At 38.4% G+C, this 26,183-nt stretch overlaps 3 protein-coding genes across 7 annotated transcripts; 2 read left to right on the top strand and 1 right to left on the bottom strand.

Annotated features, from left to right (window-relative positions):
• Positions 1–853: 853 nt before the first annotated feature.
• On the bottom strand, positions 854–14,994 carry LOC112559266. Of its 5 annotated transcripts, XM_025230373.1 has the most exons (16): positions 14,824–14,994; positions 13,924–14,229; positions 13,491–13,621; positions 12,933–13,071; positions 12,423–12,518; positions 10,731–12,232; positions 9,281–10,451; positions 8,598–8,858; positions 7,607–7,686; positions 6,809–7,114; positions 4,663–4,793; positions 4,094–4,232; positions 3,835–3,969; positions 3,076–3,237; positions 2,414–2,458; positions 854–1,975 (listed from the first exon to the last, which is right to left on the bottom strand). In XM_025230373.1, exons 8-16 carry the CDS (start codon positions 8,660–8,662, stop codon positions 1,644–1,646), a joined length of 1,395 nt encoding a protein of 464 aa, XP_025086158.1. In that variant the 5' UTR covers positions 8,663–8,858; positions 9,281–10,451; positions 10,731–12,232; positions 12,423–12,518; positions 12,933–13,071; positions 13,491–13,621; positions 13,924–14,229; positions 14,824–14,994; the 3' UTR covers positions 854–1,643. The 5 variants fall into 5 exon arrangements, with proteins under 5 accessions (XP_025086158.1, XP_025086157.1, XP_025086161.1 ...); XM_025230372.1 differs by having other exon boundaries at positions 8,598–10,451; XM_025230375.1 differs by having other exon boundaries at positions 857–1,975; positions 8,594–10,451; positions 14,824–14,992.
• Positions 14,995–16,317: 1,323 nt separating this feature from the next.
• On the top strand, positions 16,318–20,287 carry LOC112559267. The gene is made up of 4 exons (XM_025230378.1): positions 16,318–16,730; positions 17,315–17,407; positions 17,669–17,929; positions 18,589–20,287. Exons 1-4 carry the CDS (start codon positions 16,721–16,723, stop codon positions 18,717–18,719), a joined length of 495 nt encoding a protein of 164 aa, XP_025086163.1. The 5' UTR covers positions 16,318–16,720; the 3' UTR covers positions 18,720–20,287.
• Positions 20,288–20,681: 394 nt separating this feature from the next.
• Positions 20,682–23,211, top strand: LOC112559268. Its single transcript, XM_025230379.1, has 5 exons — positions 20,682–20,731; positions 21,140–21,232; positions 21,526–21,750; positions 22,483–22,628; positions 22,982–23,211. Coding segments are annotated over exons 1-4 (456 nt in total). The 5' UTR covers positions 20,682–20,730; the 3' UTR covers positions 22,620–22,628; positions 22,982–23,211.
• The last annotated feature ends 2,972 nt before the right edge of the window (positions 23,212–26,183 follow it).

Genomic DNA, 26,183 nt, shown 5'->3' with positions numbered 1-26,183 from the left:
TAGTAGCATCTTATTGAGCCCAGGTATAGATATTATTAATTGCTAATGTCTTCATCTACAGAAGCCAACTGACTATTGGAAACTGCGATCATTTGAAATTTTCTATTGCAATCAAGAGCATGTAATAAACTAAAATCACATTTTTTATTCTTGTAAGGGGAGGGAAACCAAGTTTATCAAAATGACTCTGGTGCTTATGAGAATGAACCTCCACAATGCCTCGACTATTTTTATGCTATTTTACTTTTTGTTTATATTATATTTGATGTTTATACCTAAAACCCAATAATTTTATATTGAATTCTAAAACGATTTACATGCTTCAATATAAAAAAAATACTACTGTTATATATATGTCAGCTGCATTTGTCATCTGTTATATATGAACTGTTGTAAATGAATTTTCCCTGATGAATATTACGGTGCTTTTTCATCCAGAAAGAAGACGCATCCATCGTAAGATTTAAATTTGTAGAGGGAAACAATTCGTGTTGCCCTTTTGTTCAATAGTAAGATAATAATATATCTGGGGCGGTCTGCGACGAACAGCAGCAAGCTGTAACAAACGATTCGACGAGTGTTCTCTGTAAGACATTGGTGGTAACACGAGATGGCAATAACAGATGACACTGTAGGCTTTTTGTCATATTTTGCAAAGTTTCACTCTTTTTCTGTACCAACATTACTTCATGGACAAAAGACTAGGCATTTTTTTTCACTACGATGATTACATGTTTTAGTAAAAGAGAAAACACTTTTTATATTAATTATACTTAATAATAAAGGAAAAAAATAATTTCCCATTTATCCGCTTATTTATCAATTTGTGTGTTTTATGTCTCGGATGTGATGTCTGCATGTCTGTACACTAAATGTTTGAGATAAATACTGGATGTTACTCTGTTCTCATCATGCGTGAGTTTGTAATTTCATGTAAACAATTTCACATCCTAGTGAAATATTGATGTTTTTGTAAATGAAAAAAGCCCGAAAGAAAGATAACTTTAGAAAAAAAACATTCATCCGTATTAAAATAAAGCACACAATCTATACTCTATGCTGCTTACATTTTAGAACATTAAAACAATTTTAACATGATATTTAATGTAAACATTTGCAAATTTCTTAAGAAGTAGAATGCCAGAACAGTCTTCTTCCAACTGAACGCAGCACACTTTTAGTCAAATAATATCAATAATTAACATAAGGAATTATTTCATAATGTTTATTGATCGCACATTTGTGTAAATATTAAAGTTACAACTTGTAATTACAACTAAATATTTTAGGAAAATATTTACAGCTTTACTTTCTCTAGAAAAATTTATATCATTCTGCAAGGACGAATATTTTAGTAAAAAAAGAGGTAAATGCAATTTCTGGATACATTATTGTTACATCTCTAGGTGTAGCTGTACAGAAAAGATGCTTTTTTATAATCTTAAAGTTTATTTTTAAAATGCGACAAAACAAGAAGCATGGAAAACAGAAGACGGCTTCGAATAAATTTTAAGGCTACACTTCACGAGCTTACTTCACTTTCATGTGATTTCAGGTCTCTGCAGGTCAGTGCAGTCTATGATGCTTGCATTGTGTCACGTGACGACTGGTACACAAACACACTTAAACTCAATTTTCGAGCCTCACGTCTGCTTCTTGTCTCGTACATTCTTCGGTCTCCGGTCCTTCTCGTCTTTCAACCCGTGATGACTGGTGTCTTGTAGACCGAAAGGATCCATAGACAGACGATGCTCGCAGACTTTGTTCACAGCTTTGCCCGGAGGACGAGTCTGTGTTTGATGTGGAGATGCCGACTGTTTTGTGCAATACAGATCGTTCGTGTTGTAATACACTTTGTTTGTGTTGCTATAATACTGACACTCTTCCTCAACCCTTTGATGTGCTTCTTTGTGACTGATTTTCTGGACATCTTTGCTGACTGATTCGTATACTTCATTGATATGGTCCTCAAAATCTGCAAAACCAGAAATTATTTAAATAACTACATTGAGTAGAGTGAGTACACTTGAAAGGCAAATATTGAGCCAGTGAATAAAGGTTCTGTCTTTCGACTGTTTGTTGGTTTTCATCCGTCAATCTCTCTCATTGATTGTGTGTGCGTGGTGGTGTGTCTGAGTCGCTGATACTATTTTCAGCCTATTGCACTCCATCTTACTTGTGTTTAATGTTGAGGCCTGTTTGCGATGCATGAAAATAATATTTCACATTTTAACATGATTATCTTTCGTTATAACTAATAATATTATTAATCGTATCAATAAACATCTGTCCATGTTAAAATATTTGTTCATTGAGATAATGTGGTCTCCGCATATATTTATTTTGAAAAGGAAATGTCAACAACAAAACATGTGTTGAATAAAGAAATAGGAATTAAGTAAAAGCAACTCACCGTCGAGATTATGCTGCGCACTTCCTTTACATTCTGTTTGCCCTTCTGAAAAGTACGTAAATAAACACAAGCAGCCGTACACAATGACTATTTTTAGAAGGAGACAGAAAATAAGAAGACGATGAATAAATAAAGAAACAATAAAACTGGTTTACTTAAAACATTGTTAGCACAAAGTCTATAGACAGTGTTTTTGTAATACTTAAATGATAAAACTAAGCAAACAATTGAATCAAACAACAAACAATACTTCAGCAAAATGGCCAAAACACAACACTTAACTTTCGTGTTCTTAGTAAACGCACAGTAAACATAAAGACAAGAGAGACAACTTACAAACATCAAATATTAGTCAACTATTTGTCAACTTACTTCCCCTTAGCAACGTTATTTTTGTATGTATTACACACGAATATGAAAGAAACGTCCACAGATTATATATATAATTACTATAAATTACAGATTCCTTACCGTTTTGCGGTTAAGAAGAAACTGTGACACACGAATGCATTCTAAAAACCGAAATTTCACACTCAGAAATGTGAGTTGAGAAATTGTGTTTGCTGTAGACGCAGACTGGTGTTCTCAAAGTGTATTTCTTTTAATAAGGTAGTTATTAAGAGTTGCACGCATGACAATAACTTCTTCACAAATTTACTTACCATGTGATTGTTTTTTTCGTCGTACGAAGTATATAATAAGTAGCAAGAAAATGATAACAACCACACCGGCTGCAGCTCCACCGATGATGATCATCCCTGTAGTAGATGTCAGTACAGACCAAACGTCTCCTTCTTGGGAAACAGTAGAGCCACCTTGTGTCCCTTGAATATAATAAGAGATAATGATTCTATTACTACTCTTAATTTACTTTCTAGAGTAGTTTTGTGGAATACAGAGGGCTTTATAAAATTAACTTAAATTATACGAGAGCATATTATGTTCTCACCATACGAGTAATATTACTATTATTATTCACAATTATAGAATTATAACAAAGTAAGGACGACAAATGTTACAATCAATGCAAAGTCTACAACCTGACATAGGAGAGAACTTGTCTGCCTCAAGGTAAACAACTTTAAAAGACATTAAATATAAGTTTGGTTTAGTGTTAGTTTATTCCTTGTTACTCCTTGAAGAACATGTGGCCACTATTATTTACAGTCATCACTACAATTTAAAAAAAATGTTTATTGAGGTAAAAAAACACCCATAATTTAACAATATATTAAAACTGTCTTATGACCATAAATATCAAAAAACGTTTACTAGTTTTTGTGATGGTTACGATTTTTGCTTTTTTTAATAAAATAATTTGTTTTAACATTGTCATAAGTGTAATAAGTAATGAAATCTCAAAATTGTAGTTTGATTTAACTGAGGAAAAGATAACTGACAATGTAAGGTCTCTCTGTTACCCTGAGTGCTCTGAATCGCTGAGGTGGAGAAAATTACACCTGTTACACCTGTGTCGGTAGACAGAGAGCTTGGACTATTGACTGTGACATCTGTGACTGTGACATCTGTGAGTGTGCCTTCTGTGACTGTGTCAACTGTTATAAGTAGTAAAGATAAAATAAATGCATAGTAACAGTGTCGTATGTAGGGGAAATAAACATCCAATTTCATGTAAAGATATTCAGACAAGATAACGAAGTAGTTATTATGGATAGATACCTATCACAACACCCTGTGAAAATCCTGCTGTAGAAGGAGGATTCACAAGTATGGTGTAGTTGTAGAATCCTGTTCCTTGTCCCGGTTGTGTGAATGAACAGTTGTCAAAAGGTTCATTACGATACAATGTAGTTATGACCTGTTGATTGTAATAGAAATACAATAGGTTTGGTGTGTGGCGTGTGACACATTTACTGACCTTATACTTCTGTCAACTTGTTACTCAAATATTTCAACTAAACCATATCTTGAGAACTAACAATAATGAAATAGTGTTAATCAGGGTTGACGTCACGGGTAATCAAATACATTATATTTTATTAAGATTGGAAAAATATATACAGAACTCGATATCTTCCTTCACAAACACGTGTAAATAAAATGCCTATGAGCACGATGGTCAAGACTTTACTCCATGACTAGGTTGCCTTGAAGATGAAGAGAAAAGATAACATTTACTAACTCAACATCCTAAAATATTCTCAGACGAGGGGTCAACGGTCAAGTGCCCCACCCTGTGTTACACACATCCCTGTAACACCAGACATTGAGAGACAAACAGACCATACCGTGCTGTTCACTGTCCATGTACAGCTGTAGTTTCTATCAGAAGAGTAAGCTTCTTGTACACCACAGGAACCTGACACAAGTCCTGTGACATTGTTAAAGTTGACATGACATCCAGTGAGAACAGAGTGACCTGAAATATAAATAAACATATGAAAGAGTGAGCGAGTAAAGGACAGCCACTCTACTGTTTCCGGTGAAGTCAAGCACTCCACCTGATGTTACACAACTGACAGATGAAACTCTGATTCAGTTACAAATATAAAATATGCAAGATAATGTTTGCAGTTTAACTTCTTTTATAAATTTATTACTAATTATTTTATTACTTATTTTATTACTATTACTAATCTGCTACCTACGTATAGGCAGAAACTGAAGACGGCAGAACCTGTTGTAAAAAAGGTTAAGCAATGGAATAGTGACAATGTCGCAGCGCTGCAGGGCTGTTTCGAAGTAACAGATTGGCAAGTTTTCTTTGACTCCTGTGAGGGAAGGGGAGATGAGTTAGCAGACACCATCACATCGTACTTGCAGTTTTGTGAGGACAGTGCCATTACAACAAAAGAGACAAAAGTGTATGCAAACTCAAAACCATGGATCAATCGCGAGCTTAGGCAGTGTCTTAGGGAGAAGAAAGAAGCTTTTGCCGTCGGAGATATGAACACAGTGAGGGAGAAGACGAAATTATTTAGAACAAACTCTGTGAAGGCTAGGGCCGAATATAAGGACAAAGTAGAAGCTAAATTTAGGACAGTGAATGCCAAAGAAGCGTGGCAGGGACTCAACAATATGATGGGCAGAACAACTAAAAGCCAATACATTAAAAGTGACAACCCAAAGGAGCTGTCTGAGGAACTCAACAGATTTTATGCACGATTTGACGTGGGAGACTCCAGCTCAGAATGTGAAAATATATGTTCTAAGTTGAACACAGATGCAGCGCCTTTAGAGGTGAGTGAGCAGGAGGTTGAGAGGTGTCTAAGGCGTTTAAAGCCAAACAAGGCCCCGGGGCCTGACGGACTGAGGGGATCAGTTCTTAAAACTTGTTCGCAACAACTCGCACCCATGCTCACCCGGCTCTTTAGCCTGTTTCTAAACATCCCCTTTGTACCCCGCGTCTGGCGATCCTCTACCATTGTACCCATTCCCAAAAAAACCCGATGCTAAGGAAAACAAAGATTTTAGACCTGTTGCGCTGACACCAGTCATAGCCAAGTGTTTTGAAAGGATAATATGCAATAGACTTGTAGCGGCTGTTTCTGAGCGTCTAGACCCCATGCAGTTTGCGTACAGGGCTAAGAGAGGGTGGAAGACGCTACATTAACACTCCTAGACACAGTTTCAAACCACCTAGACAAAGCAGGAACGTCCATCAGAGTACTTTTTATGGATTTCTCTTCAGCATTCAACACATTGCAGACACACATTCTCATTCAACGCCTAGTAGACCTAGAAGTTAGTCATTCACTAATTCGCTGGATTCATCAGTTTTTGAGTAACAGTGACAACCAAGAACAAACTGAGGCGCACCATAAACACAGCCAGCAGAATCGTAGGCTCACAACAGCTGACCCTTTCCCACCTGTACGATTCAGCCCTTGTCCGGAAAGCAACACAAATCATGCTTGACCCCACCCATCCACTCAACCCCCGCTTCGAGCCTATGCCCTCAGGACGGAGGTTGAGGGTCCCTCTTGTGAAAAAGAACGTTTACAGGAGGTCATTCATCCCATCGGCCATCTCTGCTGTCAACAAACAGAAGACTATAAGCGACTAATAGTGTTACACACAATGGGGATGACGTAATCCCATCTCTGTTATACGCTGTCATATTTTTTTATGTAGTCATGGAACTGATGTATTGTCCACTGATGTATTGTCCTTGATGCGGGCGTGTGTGTGTGTGGGTGTGTGTGTGCTCACTGCTGATGTTATTGTTGATGTCTTTGCTTTTTACTCTGACTGCTTGCATGCTGGAAGACAAATCTCCTTTCTGGACAATAAAGTAATCTTATCTTATCTATCTTAATTTCAAAATAAATTTAACACTAGTTTAGTCAGTTTCATGCGAGATACTTGTATAATTACAATTTAAATAAAATGTCCTGACGATAATGAACTATCAAACAAAAGTTGTCGACATACGTTTGATGACGAGAGCGCAGCTGACTGTGGAACCGCTTCTCCTTTCCTGACAACTGATTGTAGAGTTAGCATGAGCTCGGTAATTAGAGACAATCGTCAGGTGACTCTCTGTGGACTTTGGTTGTCTGCTGAGCTCGTAGTCAGCACGATCTGTGCATCGACCATCTGAAGTGCAGACTCCGATGTTGTTATAGTTAAGTAGCCACTTGACACCAACGTTACTATTAACATCTCCGCATGTTACAGGAACACGTGTGTCCTCGTAGATCTCCAGCTTGTTGTTGTGGCAGTTGTTAATGACTATACCTGTCAGTGTTGTTGACATAGAAACGGATGTAGAATAATGACGGATGAAAACACACGATGGGTATGTGTGTTTCTCTGTGTGTCTGTGTATTTTACAAGTGTCAGTAAAGAGAAAATGTTTCCTTTTAATGTTCTTGAAGCCAATCATTATGCTTACTTCAATATACAAATCATGTACAAATTCTAGCAGATGCGGCATTTGCAAACGCCTAACCATCTTCCTTAACGTTTTCTGTCTTTTTATGACCAACTTTCTAGAAGCCAGCAAAATCTTCCTGACACTGTCTCATTCTAACTCACAAGATATCGACTAACATATTAACAGCTGAGGTAACATTTTGTTTAAAACTTGTCAACCACACACGCCGGCACATGTATTGGCACATACACAGACACTGAATGGTTCAGAAAAGTCAAACATCTTGAGTACATGATATGCATTACAACTAACCCACATGTATAATACAATATAAACACAACAAGAGGATTTACCTTGAACGCCACACAGGGTCAACAGCAGGACACTAAGCCTGACCTGCAGGTCATCCATGGTCAACAGAAGATGCAGGCGCCTGTGACAAATAGTCCCCTAGAGAGGTCTCTGCACTCACACTCAGACCACACACACTAAATGCTTCCTGAAAATACACGCGCGCCGCTCGTGCAGACAATCATCAGATGCGATGATGCGACAAAGCGGACATACGTCCTTGTCGTCAAGGCAACAGCCAATGAGAATGCTTTCAATAGCACGTCTTTACTTAGTGAACAAGTGAAAATGATGTAACGTGTGTTGTTCAAATTTTTAAAATTAACTTAAGCTAACATACCGTTATTTCGTGAGTGTGTGTGTGAGCGCGTGAATGCTTAGGGTGTGTGTTTGTGTGAGAGTATGTATGCATGAGTGCTTAAGTGTGTGTGGTTAGCTTCTATAGTAGTACTTTATCTTATTTATCACCTTTGATGGGTATCGGGTAACAAACAGTTCTGCTAGTCTACATGGCGGCTAGTTTCGAGGTTTATTATAATTTTTATCTTTATCCAAAGTCTTTTAATTCTCTGACACGAATCCTACAAAGACGAAAACATATGTGGCATTGTCAGTAAGTAGATCCATATTTTATGCGTTTCTGTCCATCTCTCTGTCTTCCTCATTTTCTCTTTCGCACACAGATATGCGTGTGGTGAGAAGGAAGCAGAGAGAGCGACTCATACAGATTAATCCTATATTAACCCTTTGGATTATCTACAAAGTATTACTAATATCCCTGTATACTTTACACAAGTTATTACATTTTTCTGTTGAAGCTATGCTAATATATTGATATGAACATTTCATCGACTAAAATTTATGCTTAATACACTCATGTCTAACACTGTGCCAAACCATACACACATACATACACTGATAGATCATTTAATGTAGACATGCTCAGCTTGTACCCATAGCCATACAACCATAGATACACATACTCATACCTACATACAGGATGTAGCGCGATTGTGCAGATTATTTGAAGTCAACGCCTGTAGAACAGGATGTAGCATGAGAATACAGAGTACTCATGGAACTCATCTTGTCAGAACCAGGATGTTTCTTATCACTTGTCACCACTTTCGATATAATCAGTTGTACAGTCTGTCACATCCTCACTGGCAACAAGTGTGACATGCCAGTGTGTAGCTGTAGCACCCACTCTCACTACACATCCACAATGGTGTGTCGACAGTTGGAAGGACAGTGCTAAGCACCATCGTGATTTGAGTAAACAAAAATATGTTTACGGCATTCTAGTAATCTCAATAAAAATAACAGTTTTTATATTTGTTTGTTGTTGTTGTTGTTGTTGTTGTTGTTGTTGTTGTTGTTGTTGTTTCTGTTTGTTTTGTCGAGTACATGCATAATATGAAACATTAGTCTTTGGAGTAAACGAAGTAAAATATTTTATCAACATTTAATCTTTTGAATTACATAAGGATGTCATGCATGGCAGTAAAGATGTCCATGTATGTGCAGATACAGGTTATACGAATAAGACAACAAATTGTTAAATACTAACTAACCATAAGGTTTTACTGTGTTTTCTACATTAAAGTCATTAATAACTTCCGTCAAAAACTAGAGAGTTCTACTATTGTATAAAATGTGTTCTAGTTCATACTTACTGTGCAGAGAAACAATGGAGCTCTGTCCCTTTCCAAACCCGCCACCTACCAACTATTGAATCCTTTACACGTGCACTGAGAACACACCTCTTCCGTAAACATGACTATTAACATCCTATCCCATAATGCTAGTCCTTTGTCACACCCTTTCTTTTGTAATATCATCCTACTTTCAGTTCCTGTTATTTTCTTCCTCTGCGTTTTCTGTAGTTGGTTTTATTCATAATTAAATACCATTGTGTATTTTTTCTTAGTTCTTGTGTTATCTGTTTGTTTTCATGTCCCTCGTATGCTGTCTTCTAGCAATTTGTTTAATTTCTTTCTAAGCATGCATACTAGTCCTTCGATTTTTAAGAAAGTACACTGACAGGTACAAGGTGGTTCCGACAAACAGCGTGAGATAACTGGATGTTTTTCTCATTTCTACGAAGACATGACACGAGGCTGTTGTATCTCGGTGGATGGTAGATGGCACTGCGACAGCAGGAAGCGGAAACTGAGTTCTTCAAGTGAGGGTGGTACCGCGTGTGGCCTGTACAAGCCGGATGTCTGGAATCTTAATCGCATTATCTATCTTTAATCTGATGAAGTGTTTAATTTATTATCTGTTTTCACAATCATCGAGGATTACCCATAACCGAAGCTTTTCGAGTGCAGTGATACTTCAATAATTGTAACTGTAACCGATATGTAGAGGTTATAAGTGTGAGAGATATATCACCTTTGTCACGCTTGCTATTGATAATTGCACCTACGGGCTCCTGTCTCCCTAAGCTACACATGTAGAATAAAAGTAAAAAGGAAAAGAAAATAATGAAAGACAAATCCCAAACACAAATCCCCATGCTGCTGAGTAGATGTGTCACGTGGTTAGCGGTGGACTCAGTGAGGTTCTGAGATTGTCCTCGTCATCATCTGGCTACCGATCTTGTACAGTGCGCAGACCCAATACCCTCCGGGTTAAAGTTGCCCAATGGTTGTTGTTTAGAGCAGGGGAAGTGGCCTCCTTTATACCCCTCAAGCTTAGGTCAAAGGTCAAAAGCGCATTTTCAACATAAACTTCCTGCTTTATCACGTGACTCATGCAAGTGCAGATATTTCATGTATTTGTCAAGTAAGATTGACTCGCTCTCTCCATGATGTTGTGTAGTGTCTTTACTTCCTGTTTGTCCTGAAAAGTCAATAGACACATGCAGACATAAACACTTTCAACATCTTAAGGAAGGAAAGAGCAAAGCACTGAAGGAAGAAACACAGTGACAACAAGTCTTTTTTTGTAAAATGTGCCTGCATTACTAAAGTAGCTAAAGGTCTTCACCTTCTATTCTCTCATTACTTTTCTCCATCTGCGTGCAGGTGTGCAATACTGTATACACTCTCTACGATAGGTGAGTTTGAATTAAAATTCATTGAATTAAAAAATAAATTAGTACTACAGTACTGTACTAACCAGATTGTTGCATGCTGGCTGTACTCGAGATAATTCTGGACTCTCCTCTGGCTCCATGAGTGCATAGGTTGGTATCCAACATTAACAAAAAGGAAAACAGGTCTGTGACTGTAAGGTGCCTTGTGTTTTTATCAGATTTAATTCAAAATTAACCTTCAGGGGCAAATAAGATGACTAAAAAGTCGATCTTGTTAAAAAGGTAAAATAAAACAAATTATATTTTTAATTACAGAAGTAATATTAAAATTAAAAAATATGCTGGCTATTTAAATATTATAGTGAGCACAGGCCGAGAAAAAATAAGCATCTCTTTAAAGAGCAAATATTTAGATACGAGGCAATTAATAAAATATACCGTCTCAGTTAAAGTAAATAAACAAGGAATCTTACCTTGTCTGGTTGGTGTAGCTGTCTCAGCATCTTCTCCATGCTCAAGAAGGAAGAAAACTCTAATCCTCATTTTTAAGAGGGTTAGCTGTTTTACCCTGATAAAGCCTGGGTTGTAGGCTCGGTATGACAACAATTCTATCATTCCTCCCCTGCCTGTCTCTTTAACAGTGTCAGTTGACTAAAGTGTTATTCAGTACAATTAATAAGTGTGTATCATAAGTAAATTCGTTATGGTTTTATTCAGCGTCAATTTTCCCTTTGATGGAAGGTGGATGCAGGACTTGACACATTATAAATATTTAATAATAACAAACTATATTTAGACTGCACTAAATGGGTCAAATGTCATTAGGCATACATCTTAAAGTGACTACATGGAATGAGGTGACAGGGGACACCTCGTCAAGCTGAGATAAGTAATATTATCTCATTCCCCGCTCGCGTTTTACTCGCCCACCATCAACGTTAATGTCAACGACTGCATGTTGGTACAGCAGCATTACTTTTCATCATTTTTTTCACAGTGTCTATGGTTATGTTTCAATTGCTAAAAATTTAGCAAAATCATCAATCTAGCAGCAGACATTAGTTAAGAAAACGACCAAGGTTCTACGCTGTCGTATTCTAAGCAAACCACAAGCTAAAAAAATATGGAAAAAATTATAGGCAACATAGATACATATAGTCTTGAACCGTTTGTCGACTTTTAGCATTATATACGAAACTACACACACCGCTCGTGGTACTTTTTATAAATATTTTTATAGATGAGAGATAGATACTGAGTTAATAAGCAACTGTAGCACAAGTTCCTGTTAGAAGCAGCAGAAATGTATAACAAACAAAAGTGAGGTTAGAAATGATTCTTTTCACGGGTACTCTGGAAAGGAATTTTTATGGCCATATATTACCGAGTTTGAATGCATTAAAATCATCACAGATGTACTTACCATGAAATAACCGCTTACGTCGTATGAAGTAGATAACAAGTAGCGAGAAAACGATAACAACCACACCGGCTGCAGCTCCACCGATGATGATCTTGTCTGTAGTAGATGTCAGGTGAGTCAAAGCATCTGCTTCTTGAGAAACAGTGGAGCCACCTTGGGTACCTTGAATATAGTGACAGATAATTATACTAAATATTAAAAGTATAAAGAAAGGTGAGGACAAACGTTATAATCAATAGTGAGTCTAAAACATTAACAATGTCAGAAATGTTTTCACTAATATTTTTTTTAATTTTTGGTTATTATTAGGGAAGAAAAGATACTCGACTACGAAGTATCGTGTATTTTTTACCATAAATGCTCTGTTTCGTTGAGGTCAAGAAAATTACATCTCCATCAGCAGACATATGCCTTGGATTGTTGATTGTGACTTCTGGGACCGCGTCAACTGTTATATGTAATAAAGACAATAATAACTGCATTGTAACAGTGTCGCATGTCAACATTATGTCCTGTAAAACGTGTTTTGTACATGTTTTATGTATTTGATTGTATCCTTGGTTTATTACGATTGTTTATTCTTCTATAGTTCATACGTTGTTTGTTTGTTTTGTTAGTTTGTTTGTTTGTTTGTTTTCCGGTCCCTCGTATGCTGTCCATGTTTCGTTCTTGTTCTTAAGCGTTAACAGCATGCTCCTTAGGAGTGTGTGTATGCGCTTTAGAATTTTTATTATTGTTGTTGTTGTTGTTGTTGTTGTTGTTATTATTATTATTATTACATCTAAAGATATTCAGAACGGTTTGATAACTTTGCTTTGGCAGAAAAAAATGAGGTGACGGAATAGTCATTAAAGACAGATACCTATCACAACAATCTGTGAAAATCCTGCTGTAGAAGGAGGATGAACATGTATGGTGTAGTTGTACAATCCTGTCCCCATCGCCGGTTGTGTGAATGAACAGTTGTTAAAAGGTTCATTACGATACAATGTAGTTATGACCTGTTGATAATAGGTTTTATGTGTGACTCGTGGTACATCTAGTAACTGCATGCGTCTGTCAAACTGTCACTCACATATTTCAACTAAAACTAACAAAAATACATAGTTTGAAAACTAAGAATAATTAAATGGTGTTAATCAGGGTTCGGGTCACGGTTAATCAAATTCATTGTCTAAAAATTGCAAACTACAGCTCTACACTGTTAAAAATTCACGTGTAAACAATACACCGATGAACACGTGCTTTCAGACATTTCTGCCTGACTAGCTTGACTAGAAGATGGGCGAGAACACACGACAATTAATCATTTATTTAACCTCGTATAAAACTGTCAGACGTGGTGCCAACTGTCAAGTGACCCACCCTGTGTTACACACATCCCTGTCACACCAGACATTGAGAGACAAACAGACCATACCGTGCTGTTCACTTTCCATGCACAGCTGTACTTGTCATCAGAAGTGTAAGCTTCCTGTACACCACAGGAACCTGATACAAGTCCTGTGACATTGTTAAAGCTGACATGACATCCAGTGAGAACAGAGTGACCTGAAATATAAATATACAGAGGACAGAGTGACCGAGCAATGGACACCACCTCTACTGTTTCCTGTGAAGTCAAGTACCGCTCATGATGCTACACAACAGATGAAACTCAGAGTCGGTTACACATGAAATTCAGCCAAATAATTGTTGCTGTTAAGAATGTTTTATAAATAATTGTTTGCTAATACCGATTAGTCAGTTTTATTGGAGATCTGGCAGCTCCCTTTGCCGTACACTTGTACAAAATTAACTTTAATTGAAAGTCCTGACGATAATGAACTATCAATCAAACGTTGTCGACATACGTTTGATGACGAGACTACAGCTGACTATGTAACTGCTTCTCATTTCCAGACAACCGACTACAAGGCCAGCGTGAGCTCGGTAATTAGAGACAATCGTCAGGTGACTCTCTGTGGACTTCGGTTGTCTGCTGAGCTTGTAGTCCGAACGGTCTTGGCACCGACCGTCTGAAGTGCAGACTCCGATGTTGTTAAAGTTAGTTTGCCACATGACATCAATTTTACTCTTAATATCTCCGCAAGTTACAGGAACAGGTGTGTCCTCGAATATCTCCAGCTTGTTGTTGTGGCAGTTGTTAATACCTATACCTGTCAGTGTTGTTGACAGAGATCAAAACAACAATAAAGATCAATGGGAACAATGTGTGCTATTGAGACGAATCGTTTGTGCGTGTCAGTGTGTGTGTGGTTTACATGAATCCATTAGCAGAACATTGTTTCCTTTCAATATTGACATATATAAGAAAATTAGAAATAGTTTAATCTTTTTAACGACCTTTTATAACATTTTTCAACAATGTTTGCTTCAAAATTTTAACCCTGTAGATACTTTAGTAGCTCCAGCATCTGACACGCCTAACACCCTTCATTAATAATGTTACTTCTTTATTTTCAGTGTTTACCTATTTAGAACAGGTAAAATCTCAATGCTACTCTTTCCTTCAAACTCACAAGATATTGACTAACATATTAAGAATATTAGACACCATTTGTCAAAATCTTGTGTGTGTGGGCACAAAGAGGAATACATCCCATAAACACTGGGGCATGTATTTGCTCTCACATGCACAGAGACAGACGGACACTGAATGGTTCAGACCAGTTACAAGTACTAAGTACAAGAAATGCAATACAAACTAACCTACCTATATCACAGAATATAAACACATCAAGAGGATTTACCTTGAGCGCTATGCAAGGTCAACAGCAGGACACTAAGCCTGACCTGCAGGTCATCCATCGTCAACAGAAGATGTAGGCGCCTGTGAGAAATAGTCCCCTACACAGGTCTCTTCACTGACACAGGGACTACACAGAGTAAATACTTCCTGCAACAACACACGCGCCTACTCGTCCAGACAATCATCAAATCCGATGATGCGACAAAACGGACATACGTCACTGTCGTCAAGGCAACAGCCAATGAGAATGCTTTCAACTGGACGTCTTAAAAAAAAATGAGCAAAATTTTTTTTCAGCCCACGCCCTTTGCCGGGGAATAAAATAAACTAAATAAATAAAGCAATTGAGTACTATAAGAATAATTAGTAGTAAATATAAGGTAAAGTATCAATGAAGATTGGAAGGTGAATATGTACAAAACTAATGGTTAAGAAATTAGGTGTTTACAAGGTTTACTGGAGTTCGGGGTATCTCTAGAGTACCTCATTTTCTTGAATGTATTTTGGTAATTGGCATGGAAAGCAGCTCATGGAGTTCAACTTCATAATTGCATACCTTTAACCTTCCTTTTAATAAAGAAAGGTCTCTAACAGGTACACTACTATTTCAACAAAAAAGTGAGGTTGGAAAACAATTTGTTGTTTTCTATAAAGATATAGGATAAGGCTGTTACATCTCGGTGGTAATACAATAATTAAAAACAACATCAGAAGAAAATACAATATTGAAATAGTAAGCATAGCAAGTTGTCTTACTTGTCATGGCACTTCTGTAAGTGAGGATGTGGTGGCGCTTGTGGTCTGTGCAAGCCAGGATGTCCTGTCTCTTTAATCTGTTGAAATGTGTATTTTACTTCCATGATCTGTCTGTACAGTCATCAAAACTTACTAGTAACCAGAACTTGTTGACCGCAGTGATACTTGAATACTTGAAACCTATACGCAGAACATTATCAGAATATATCGCAACAGTTAACAACCTTTATGATGATTACGATTAATAATTCCAGTTCAGGGCTTTCTTATGTCAGCTGTAGACTGGTATACACAACTAACCTTAACTCATTATTCTTTGGTATTTTTAATAGTGGTTCATATGGTTTGTGATTCTTTTAAAAACAAAATGTTATTGAGCTGGTACTTCATCGTTCACAGTCTATTTATAGCTGTGCCTTTTATTACATGGAAAATGTTGTACACAGCAGGAACCTGACACCATGCTGAAAATTTAAGCAAGATGACAATATCTAGAAAATACTAGCTAGCATTTGCATTTACATTTATATTACCCCACTTCCCCTTTAAACACACGAACACCAATTAATTGCTATGCAAATAACGAGAGACAGAGAAAGAAGGAGACAGTAGCAAGTTCACTTGCTGGATGTCTATTGGTGCAGCTGCCCAGGAATGAAGTTGTTACATGAGATATTCCCGGGTCATGCCGACATCTCACTGGTCCTTTCAGTTTTCCAAGTGTCAGTAGTTGTCCTCACTTGCCTTCCTACAATGCGAGCTGGTGTTTCTAAACATCGGTGGTATGTGAAATTGTTTGAGTGTCCAGGGGATGAGAGAGAACTTGAACTCAAACTCTACTGACACCTTTATTGCAAATTATACAGCAAGGGATAAGACTGTGCCAGCGGCAACTGTTTACATGTTGAATGTTTTGATCCTTTGTGAGTGCAGTTCATGGCAGCTATTTAGTCATTCTCGTTTAAGCTCCTACTCTAGTTTGGCTTTTCATTCCACAGGCGTTAAACATGGCGGCGTGTTGAGTGTTCTTGAGGTTTTTTTTCAAGTTAAATTTTGGACAGAGAACTTTGAGCTACTTCCTGGTTTCGTGAGTTGGAAAATGACAATCACTCTTCTTTGAGAAGGAACACATTCTGGACAGAATGACAACAAGTATGAGTTTTTCTCTAATGATCATTTTACTTTCCCGAGCCATTTTGTGCTCTATATATATGTGTATATACATGTGTTATTATACGTGTATGCATAGTGAACTATTTCAGTCTTTACTTGCTTTGTGTCTGTATAGACTATGTGACATGTCTGTGGCTTATGTTTGCATTGTATTGCTAATAACTATGCATATCCTCTGTGTATGCATGTTTAGGGCCTTTGATAGAATTATATATTCATCTTTTCTTGTTTGTATCAAGACTGTAGTCTACCGTTGACACACGTTAAACTAGTCACACCCTTCACACACGAGATAATAACTTTTGCTTATGCGATCAAACGCTCATGTCAGCTGCCCAGCCTCTTTAATTAACGACTTCCTGTCAAGATGTGCTTGAGTGCTAGACAACGGTCGTCGGGTGTGAAGACTGACAAGCCTTTAGTACAATAGCCAAGAATGGATTACAAGTGAAACGGAAAAGTTGCTACAAGTATACAGGGTGGGAAGGACGCTAAAATGTATCTGTGGTGTTGTTATGGTTTCATATAAGTATTTTAAATATACTTTTATGCTTTGTCGCCAGTCTGTGTTCCAGTCATCACTGCACTTTGTGTGTTCGTCGCCCTGATGACAGTTTTTATACTAGTTTTCATCTTATTAGTTAAAATAATAAAAGGTAAGAGAAAAGAAAAGTACCGCAATATGTATTGCACAAATACTCTATTAAAATTTTGATTGCCTTATAAAACAATTTTAAGCCAGCTATGAGTCATTTTATGATATTACACGTAATTATTGTACTATAATTTATCGCAAATAATGATACATATACATTTTTTATGAATGAAGTGAAAGATGATTTAGTGACACGCAAGTTTCTATTCTCTATAAGAACAACAAAAAAAAAAAATTCAGTCGACAGTTGATGTTTGCGCAGATAAAACGTGTGACATGTTAAAAAAGACCGAGCGAGATGAAGATGACTTTGTGGACATTCGACCGAGAGATGCTGACCGTGCTGCTAATGCTGACTGCGGAGTCTACGTCATATCTGATGTTTCCCAGAGTGGGGAAAGTCACCTGCACGAGACGGCACAAGTTCAGGTCAAAGGTCAAGGGCCTGTATTAGGGGAGAAACTTCCTGTTCCTTCCAGTGACGAAACAAACGAGTGCACGCCAGACAAGAACACGAGTGAAGGTAAAGAACTCGTGCGACTCGCTGAAACCTGGCTTCTAACAAAGTTATCTCCCTTCTACTGTCCCTCCCGACGGAACGATTTTAACTTAATGCGAATTAACATAGTATTTGTAAAAAGTAGTCATTTACTAGAAAAAGTTGTAAGGGTTTAGTGCTAAATTTGTTTTCTTTTGTACCAGTAGAAGATTTTAGTTTGGGGGAAATGTCTACTACAGCATTGTACTGAATGGTAAGAACACCACCCTCGTGTTTGCTATTAACCTTGCGTGTGCATCGATGAAAAATGTCCAAACAGTGTAGATCAAACTATTAATGCAGAAAACGTTGTGAATGAACATTTTCGTAAATTGACCGTTACAGTAAGCACGCAAAATAAAAACAGTCATCAAAATGAGAGTAACTTCACAACAGTGTTAAAGTATGTAAAATTCAATCTTGGGCATTGTGGGATAGATAATAGTGCACGACAATAAGGCTCTTATCTAAATAATCACAAGTTCTCTGATGTTAATTAATTAATTCTTTTATTACAAAGGTTGCAAATGTCGAGGTCTTGTGAACAGGTACAGTCATGTCCTTAGTGATACACGAATGTACAATGAACAATGGCGCGAGACATTTTGTCATAATACTGTATCATGGATCCTCTGTGTTTTCAGACACTCAGTATGACACATTGGTTCAACAGAGACCTGACGAACGTGAGGAATACATGAGGCTCCATGTGATGTCTGCAGCAGCTCGCCCACAGGTAGAGGGGCAGGTAACACATCATTTCGTCCTTCCGTGATGCCAGTGACCTCTTCTGCCATTAACATTTATTCTATCTTACACTTCTGAGACCTACCAAGTGTTGCTGATATATGCTGTGTCATTGGAATTCACTGTGTACTTAGTTTAACAAATAAAGCACCGAGAATAGGTAATGTACAATATAATGAAAAGGAATGATCATAGAGCAGAAAAAATCTCTTTTAAGCTGTATTATATGTCTCAAATGGGTATGTAGATGTACCAACCGACACACACAGGCAATAAAGAAAATATATTAAATACAAAGATTGAATTACAAAGAATTTATGCATTAATACAGTGTAAAATATATCTATGATCTTCTACCTTACTTGTTGTTTTAACAAATAACATAGCAATAAGCTTGGCTGGTCGCCGAATCATGGCAAGAGAAAGATGTTAAAGCCTGAAGAATGTGGACAAAAACTTTAGATTGAAAACGGATGAACTAGGATCACATCGTAAGTTATTCTTGTACTCTCACCTACCCAGATTAACAACAGACCTATGTCCAAGACACACAATAAACTTCAATTTTCTTATGATTACAGCTCATTACATTCTGTGTCACATGACCACTGTTACACAAACACCTTAACTCAGTTCTGGAGGCTTACATTTTTTTTTTGTTTTATCTAGCACATTTTCCGGCCTTTGACCACAGTCGTATTTGTTCTTTAAAACCGTTATGACTAGTGTCTTGTAGACAGCAAGGATCCACAGACAGACGATGACCACAGACTATAAACTGTTTTTTCCCTCGTGGACAAGCCTGTGTTTGGTGTAGAGGTGGCAACTGATCATTGTAATAAATATTATTTTCGCTATAATACACACAGTTTTTCTTATTATATTATGGGCAGTTTTCCTCAATCCTTTGATGTGTTTTCTTGTAACTGATATCTTTTTAACAATATTGTACTGATTTGTACACTTCATTAATTTGGTCTTCGAAATCTGTAAAAGCCAAAAACAAAGAAGAAGTATTATATAGCCCCCACATCTAAAGGTAAAACTATTAGCTACAAATTCCACCTGTGTCTACAGTTACTCCTATCAACTACCTGTCTGTATTTTACTGTCTACATCTGATGAACCACACGGTGTCCAGAATATTGAGAGATCCATGAATCGTGTGTGTGTGCGTGCGGGTTGAGGCCTGTTCACGATGCATGCAAATAGTTTTTGTTTTTTTGATATGATTATGTTTTATAGTGAAAATATGTTTTGATTTAAGGCCCAGTTGATATCAAAGATATGTAATATTTCTCCAAGTATTTTCAAGAATATTTGTAAGATTATTGCTCCGATTAATTAAAATCCTCACAATATCAAGAGAACTTTGTTGTATTATTAGGGTGTGATCTCCCCATTAATATTTTTGACTAGAAAGCAAAAGAAAATTATATCATACCGCAGCACAAACAATATGTAATAAACTTGTACAGCCCAAAGAAGCCTTCAGTGCTGTTGTCACTCAAGTATTGACTGTGAATGACTTTTCCTTAAACATCTTTGGGTTTTAGTAGTTATTTCAAAAAAGAATGGAAAATAAACATAATAAGAGGAGAAGAAACACTGATTTGTCTTATTAATTGTGTGTGTGTGTGTGTGTGTTCGCAGGCGTTCTTATCTCTGTGTGTGCATTGGTGTAAAAACGGGGAGGGGGAGGAAAGAGTCCACATGAGACATACTTCAACTTTAACTTTATTGACAGTTGCAATAAATAAATAAATGCGAGCAGCGACTGTTTCTATTTGAACACCTTGATTTATGCACGTGTTATGCAGGGTAGCTGTTCCCTTAGTCACGCTCAACCTTCTCGCAAAGTTTGTGTTTACACTCCATGCACTTTGAAACTCGACGGGCAAGTTTCGTGCTTACAATTTTTTTTTATTTTTCAATTCAAAGCTGTGACTACTTCCTGGTTATTGTGGGTCTACACAGACCCAAGCCAACGATCACTCCCCTTACAAGAGCAACACATTCACGACAGACAGGTGGCAGCAAGTAGGCGTTTTTAATCTAATGCTCACATTTTTGACACACTGTATTATATATATACACACACATGTACATTTATATATCGCTGTGGATCAAATGTGTTATGCATGTATATGAAGAGTGTATGCTTTTAGTCTTTGGATTTGTGTTTATGGGTCTGTTTGTGCACGTGTTCCATGTGTGTGGCTCATGTTTGCATTATATGCGCCTACGTGTATAAATATGTGCCGTGTGTGCATGTAACAATTATATAATTGAGTAGTCTTCGTGGGCAAACTCTTGAATTATACAATCATTATTTTTATAGATTTCTTGTCTTAGATCGACTACAGTCCACCGGCTAAAGTTGTAAATATATCCGTTGTGTGTGTGTGTGTGTGTGTGCACTTATATGTTGTTGTTTTTTTTAATCAGTGTCAGTTCAAGTCATCATTGGACTCAGTGTATATTTTTCACTAACCGCAGCTGCTATAATCATTGTCATCATAATACTCAAAATAATAAAAGGTAAGTCACCCGATATATATGTCACAAAAGCCATGCTTAGTTTTTGTCAGTGATTTTGGTTGCTATAAAAAAATATAAGCCGCTTATGAGTACTTCGATGTATAGTACGATAATTTTTTTTGCGAAAAAATCGTTAAAATACCATTATTAAAACGTTATAATATTAATTTAATGGACTGCACCTACATCATTTGCAAATATTTAAAGAAAGATGAAATAAAGAAATACAGTTGATTATTGTCCTCGAAAACCGGATTGAAAGATAATGCAGTGAATAGTTCATGTTTACACAGATAAAACGTATGACGGGTTAAAACAAAATAAGAAAGATCAACATGACTACGTGGACCTTCAGCCGAGAAATGTTGATTCAGCTGCTGATGTTGCTCAGAGCCGAGGAAGTGGTTCGCTTCATACCTCTCAAGTCCATGTCAAAGGTCAAGAGAACATTATTAGGGCTGGAATTCCTGGTCCGTCCCGAGACGAGTCAAACAAGTGTTCGCCATACGAGAATGAAGGTAAATAACTCATGCGACTCCCGAAACGTGTCTCCTAATGAAGTTTTCTCCCTTGTTTCCCGGAGCCGGAACGGCTAAAATTGATGAGCATTGAAATAACATTTTTAAACAGTGATAACATAGGAGAATAAATAGTAAAGTTGCAGTTTTGATATTCCTCTGTGTACGTGTAAGGGGAGAGGGGGAATAGTATATTTTATATTTGGTAAAAATGTCTATTACGGCATTAAACTCATTGATAAGGAAACCATCAATGTGTTTAGTGTTAAGCTTTAGTGTGCGTCAATAAAACGTGTGCAAATAAAAATATTAATGCGCTGAACGTTGTGAATTAACATCTTCGTAGACTGAGCTCTACGATGAGCACAAAAAAACCAGTTCTGAGTTAAAACAGAAAAAACTTTTTAGAACAGTGAATATGTCAATGAAATCATGGCAGAAATCATTAGGATATTAATATCTGAGAACTGACATTTTATCTACTTTTTAAAGTACATCTAATATATACATATATATTTCTGCACAAGTATTACTATAAGCAGTCTTAAGTAATAAGAACTTGAAAATTTATATTTTTGCTACAACGGCTAGAGTAAGTGGATGTCTTGTAAAACGTAGACAAAATGTAAGTCCTTTCCTTGACGATACACCTAATTAAAATGAACAATCGCACGTGACATGTGTTGATATTTTTGTCTAGAATTTTGAGTGATGAATCTCCTGTGTTTTCAGATGCTCAGTATGAGACGTTGGCTCAGCAGACACGTGACGAGGGTCACGAATACATGACCCTCCCTGTGAGGTCTGCAGCACCTCGTCCATCTCGCCCACAGGTGGCGGTGAAGACCAAGTCGCTTCCACCATTATGAGGTCACGAGGTATAAATTGCCTCGAGCGTAACGAGAGTGGTACTTGACTGTTCCGTGAATGACAGTCTAAAATAAGTGCAACTCAATCGTTACGTGACAGTGACGTTAGTGTCACGTAAAAGCCAAGTGAACTCAATTACGAACTAGTCGAAACATCTAGCATATTAGTTTTTATCCGTTGCGTATCTGGGCTTACTAGCAACCTATTTCACTACCTTACAGTGATCCAAATACACACTTCCTGTTACTACTGTATTATATTTCTGTAACTATTGTGTTACGATTACGTTAATTACTGGAGAGGTTTGAACCCCCCGTGAGACATAGTAAGTATTTACAAGTATTTCTACATTTTATTTCAGCTGTGGGAATTACCAGGCACACATCTATTGGCTGGTGACGGGAAGTTTGTCAAAGACCTAATGATCCAAGAAGAAAAAGTCTGGAAGTAGATGAAAACCAATCACAGGACATTTTCCAACCAACTGTGAAGACTGCTCTGAGAAAACATTAAAATTATAACAGGGTTAATTTTTATTTTCAATTAATCAAAGCAGGTACATAGTGTTTATGAAACAATTAAAAATTGTTATCTTCAAAAGAATTTTTTTTCATTTGTTATTTTCGGTTGTTTCCTCTTTGTATTTACTTTGTATTCTTTTACTTCTTGACTGCATAACCTGGGTATTGTTGGCACAACACTGTTTCTACCTCTGTTTATTATTTTGGTCATTTCTGTGAGATTTACTGATGTCTTATCAAAATATTGGTGGTTATGTCCGATTTTCTGACTGTGGAATCTTAGAAACTCATCTCAAGTATCTGAGTCAGGTCACAGTGTGTAACCACTGCCTCCTCACGGGTACTAACAGTGTGTAACCACGGCCTTCTTACGGGTACTAACACTGTGTAAACACGGCCTTCATACGGGTACTAACACTGTGTAAACACGGCCTTCATACGGGTACTAACACTGTGTAAACACGGCCATCTTACGGGTACTAGCAGTGTGTAACCACGGCCATCTCACGGGTACTAACAGTGTGTAACCATGGCCATCTTACGACTGCTAACTGCTTGCAAATGGTGGAGGAAGACCGTGTTGCTCTGGCGTGTCTGTAAAAACGGTTAGTTTTCAAACACCTCAACAAGCAGACTCCAGTCCTGTCAGTCAGTGTAAGCCCCGCCTCTATCTCACGTCCATCGAGAGGAATATGGCAGGATGAAAGGAATATTATACACTGAATGTTTATTTTTACACAACAAATCTGCTTGTACTACGTGTTTGTCTTTCTGTACACATTTTCAGGTTATCGCTACTTCACACTTCTGCGAGAAATGTGCAGCTACAAATATATTCGCAGACCGGACCTTGTGTAAAAAGTCTTTTTCTCTTTAGAAAGAGAAAGGTAATTAGAAAAGAAGGATACAGAAAAAAAAAGGAACGAGTATGTAATTAGGCGATACCCGGCACACCCGTATGTCCTGGGTCTGTGCAAGTAGTAGAGGAGGCAGGTTCAGGTAGGTCCCGATTACACAACACAACATTTGTTTTGTCACAAAACACCGCAGAAATGTTGTTTTGCTGGCGAGCCACAACACCGCCTTGTAGCGCCCTCTGTGCGCGGGCTGCTGAAAGCTTACATCGCTCCACGCACGCACTTCCTCTCACTGCGCGCGCAGCCCACACACAGATTTCATGCTTAATTAGAACAGAACTTCGAGGGCAAAGCATCAAAGCGTTGTTCATTATCCTTATCTCGTGGTTGGCATCCAAACACAGTCTTGTGCGTAATTAATTACCCACAACGCACAGGTACCTTCTTGACTGTGACAACTTCACAGATGTGTGACAATGATGAAAGGTAAATACACTCCAAGAATAGGTCGACCAGTAGACCAATGAAAGCTTATGGAGCTACAATCCGCGACCATCCATCCCCCCACTAGCGCCAATAGCATTCCTGACCCTCGCCACCAGTATTTCTCTATTGGTTTTCTATAACTTTGTTCCCATTTGTAACTCAAGTGCTCGTTGTCCAGGTGATGGAGGGAAGCGGTCGTCACAGCAGCAGTTGGTTTGTTAGTCTGTCGGTGTGCCTTTCGAAAACTGCCTCCGTGCAAGCAAAACAGACAGCAACAAACAGACAAACACACAGACACCCCTCAACAGTTTGCGTTAGAATCAGAGATTGTTTTTAGAATTATTGACGGTTCCCACTCCGACTTCAGTTGAATGTTGCTCCCCTTGCGTGTGGCTTGGGTTGTGCCGAGTTGTTGTAGCCCAGGGCCGGCAGTTTGCTCCTGCCCAACCGCGGCGATGTTTCCCCTCGATCTTGTGACTGAAGACGATTGCCTCAGCAGCCTCACCTAAGGTGTGAAGACATTTGAGTCTGCTGCCGTAGATGTCAACAAAGTAGCACAGCAACCCTCACCCACATCTTCTTCCCATTGACTCCAACCTTCTCCCCACCGCAGCCACTCCCATATACGTTTAGTTATGAGCCCCAGTACCAGCACTGACATGCTACGCGGTCTGAATGTCTCCCCTCTATCAGTAGCCCCATGTACCAAGCCATGGACATGCTACGTCGAAGTCTCCCCAGTCAGTACCCCATGTACCAGCATTGAGCATGCTACTCTAGAATTGTCTCCCCACAAGTCAGTAGCCCCCAGAATACCAGCACTAACATGCACGTCTAATTGTCTCCCCTCCACTCAGTAGCCCCAGTTTCAGGTTGGCACCAGTCGTTATTCTATCCTAGACGCAATCGCTCGTCAACGTCAATAACACCAGCACGACATCACCACGGAATTGGCTGGCTACCGACAACCATGGAGCCACGAGCGGAGCCTGTCTGAGGCGACTAAGTCTCTACACCGAAATGTGAACAATGAATGAATGAAAACAATGAATATAGTGTGTCTCGCCTTCAGCTCTCTTCTCTCGCCAGGCTTTAATTCTGTCCTAAAGCTACAAATGGTGCCTTACACAGAAGACAGTTGCGATGGCTGGCGGACAAAAGCGAGGGCCGGGACGTATATTGCGGGCTGGGCGCAGCAGCCAGCAATTAACGACTTGCAGTGTCTGTGCGTGCACGGTCTTCATGCGCGATGCGCATGTGTGATTGCACGCGTGTGCATCTTTTGGTATATGCGTGCGCATGGATAGCAAGAGGAAAGCGAGAGAGCTGAGTGGCTAGAGAAGGCGAATCCTAACCCCGATGTTAGCTTCTTCGATACCCTTGTGGCGATTCGAGCTCCTCTCAGTGGACCCCCTCACCCACCTGATAAACAGATTATGGGACGACAAGCGTACAGTCTGTCAGAGGGGAAATTGCCGACCCTCCACCAACAAGTGCGCGGACAGCATCACACGGCAGACAACTGTGTTTGGTACCCAGCAGGTAGCACCCATGCCAGACTAGTGCGGGCAAGTAAGGGGCAGGTGGTGGTACAGCAGGGTCAGGAGGTGAACTGCAGAAATTAACACGTGGATATTGACGGCGTGCACCGAGAAACATCCGTTCAGCCCCGCAATTACCACAAGTACGGATCTCTTCT

The sequence above is a fragment of the Pomacea canaliculata genome, linkage group LG3, assembly GCF_003073045.1.
Source record: "Pomacea canaliculata isolate SZHN2017 linkage group LG3, ASM307304v1, whole genome shotgun sequence".
Classification (NCBI taxonomy): domain Eukaryota; kingdom Metazoa; phylum Mollusca; class Gastropoda; order Architaenioglossa; family Ampullariidae; genus Pomacea; species Pomacea canaliculata.
Note: the sequence above shows the minus strand (reverse complement) of the source record. Positions and strands in the feature narration are given on the sequence as shown.

Coding starts and splice junctions, on each gene's coding strand:
- LOC112559266 (XM_025230372.1), bottom strand. CDS start 8,662: ATGCTACATCCTGTTCTACAGGCGTTGACTTCAAATAATCTGCACAAT. Junction 7,115..7,606: donor GACCCTGTGTGGCGTTCAAG/GTAAATCCTCTT, acceptor CAACACTGACAG/GTATAGTCATTAACAACTGC. Junction 2,459..3,075: donor ACGAAAAAAACAATCACATG/GTAAGTAAATTT, acceptor CGTACTTTTCAG/AAGGGCAAACAGAATGTAAA.
- LOC112559267 (XM_025230378.1), top strand. Junction 17,408..17,668: donor ATTAGTTAAAATAATAAAAG/GTAAGAGAAAAG, acceptor ATGTTTGCGCAG/ATAAAACGTGTGACATGTTA. Junction 17,930..18,588: donor AGACAAGAACACGAGTGAAG/GTAAAGAACTCG, acceptor CTGTGTTTTCAG/ACACTCAGTATGACACATTG.
- LOC112559268 (XM_025230379.1), top strand. Junction 21,233..21,525: donor AATACTCAAAATAATAAAAG/GTAAGTCACCCG, acceptor ATGTTTACACAG/ATAAAACGTATGACGGGTTA. Junction 21,751..22,482: donor TTCGCCATACGAGAATGAAG/GTAAATAACTCA, acceptor CTGTGTTTTCAG/ATGCTCAGTATGAGACGTTG.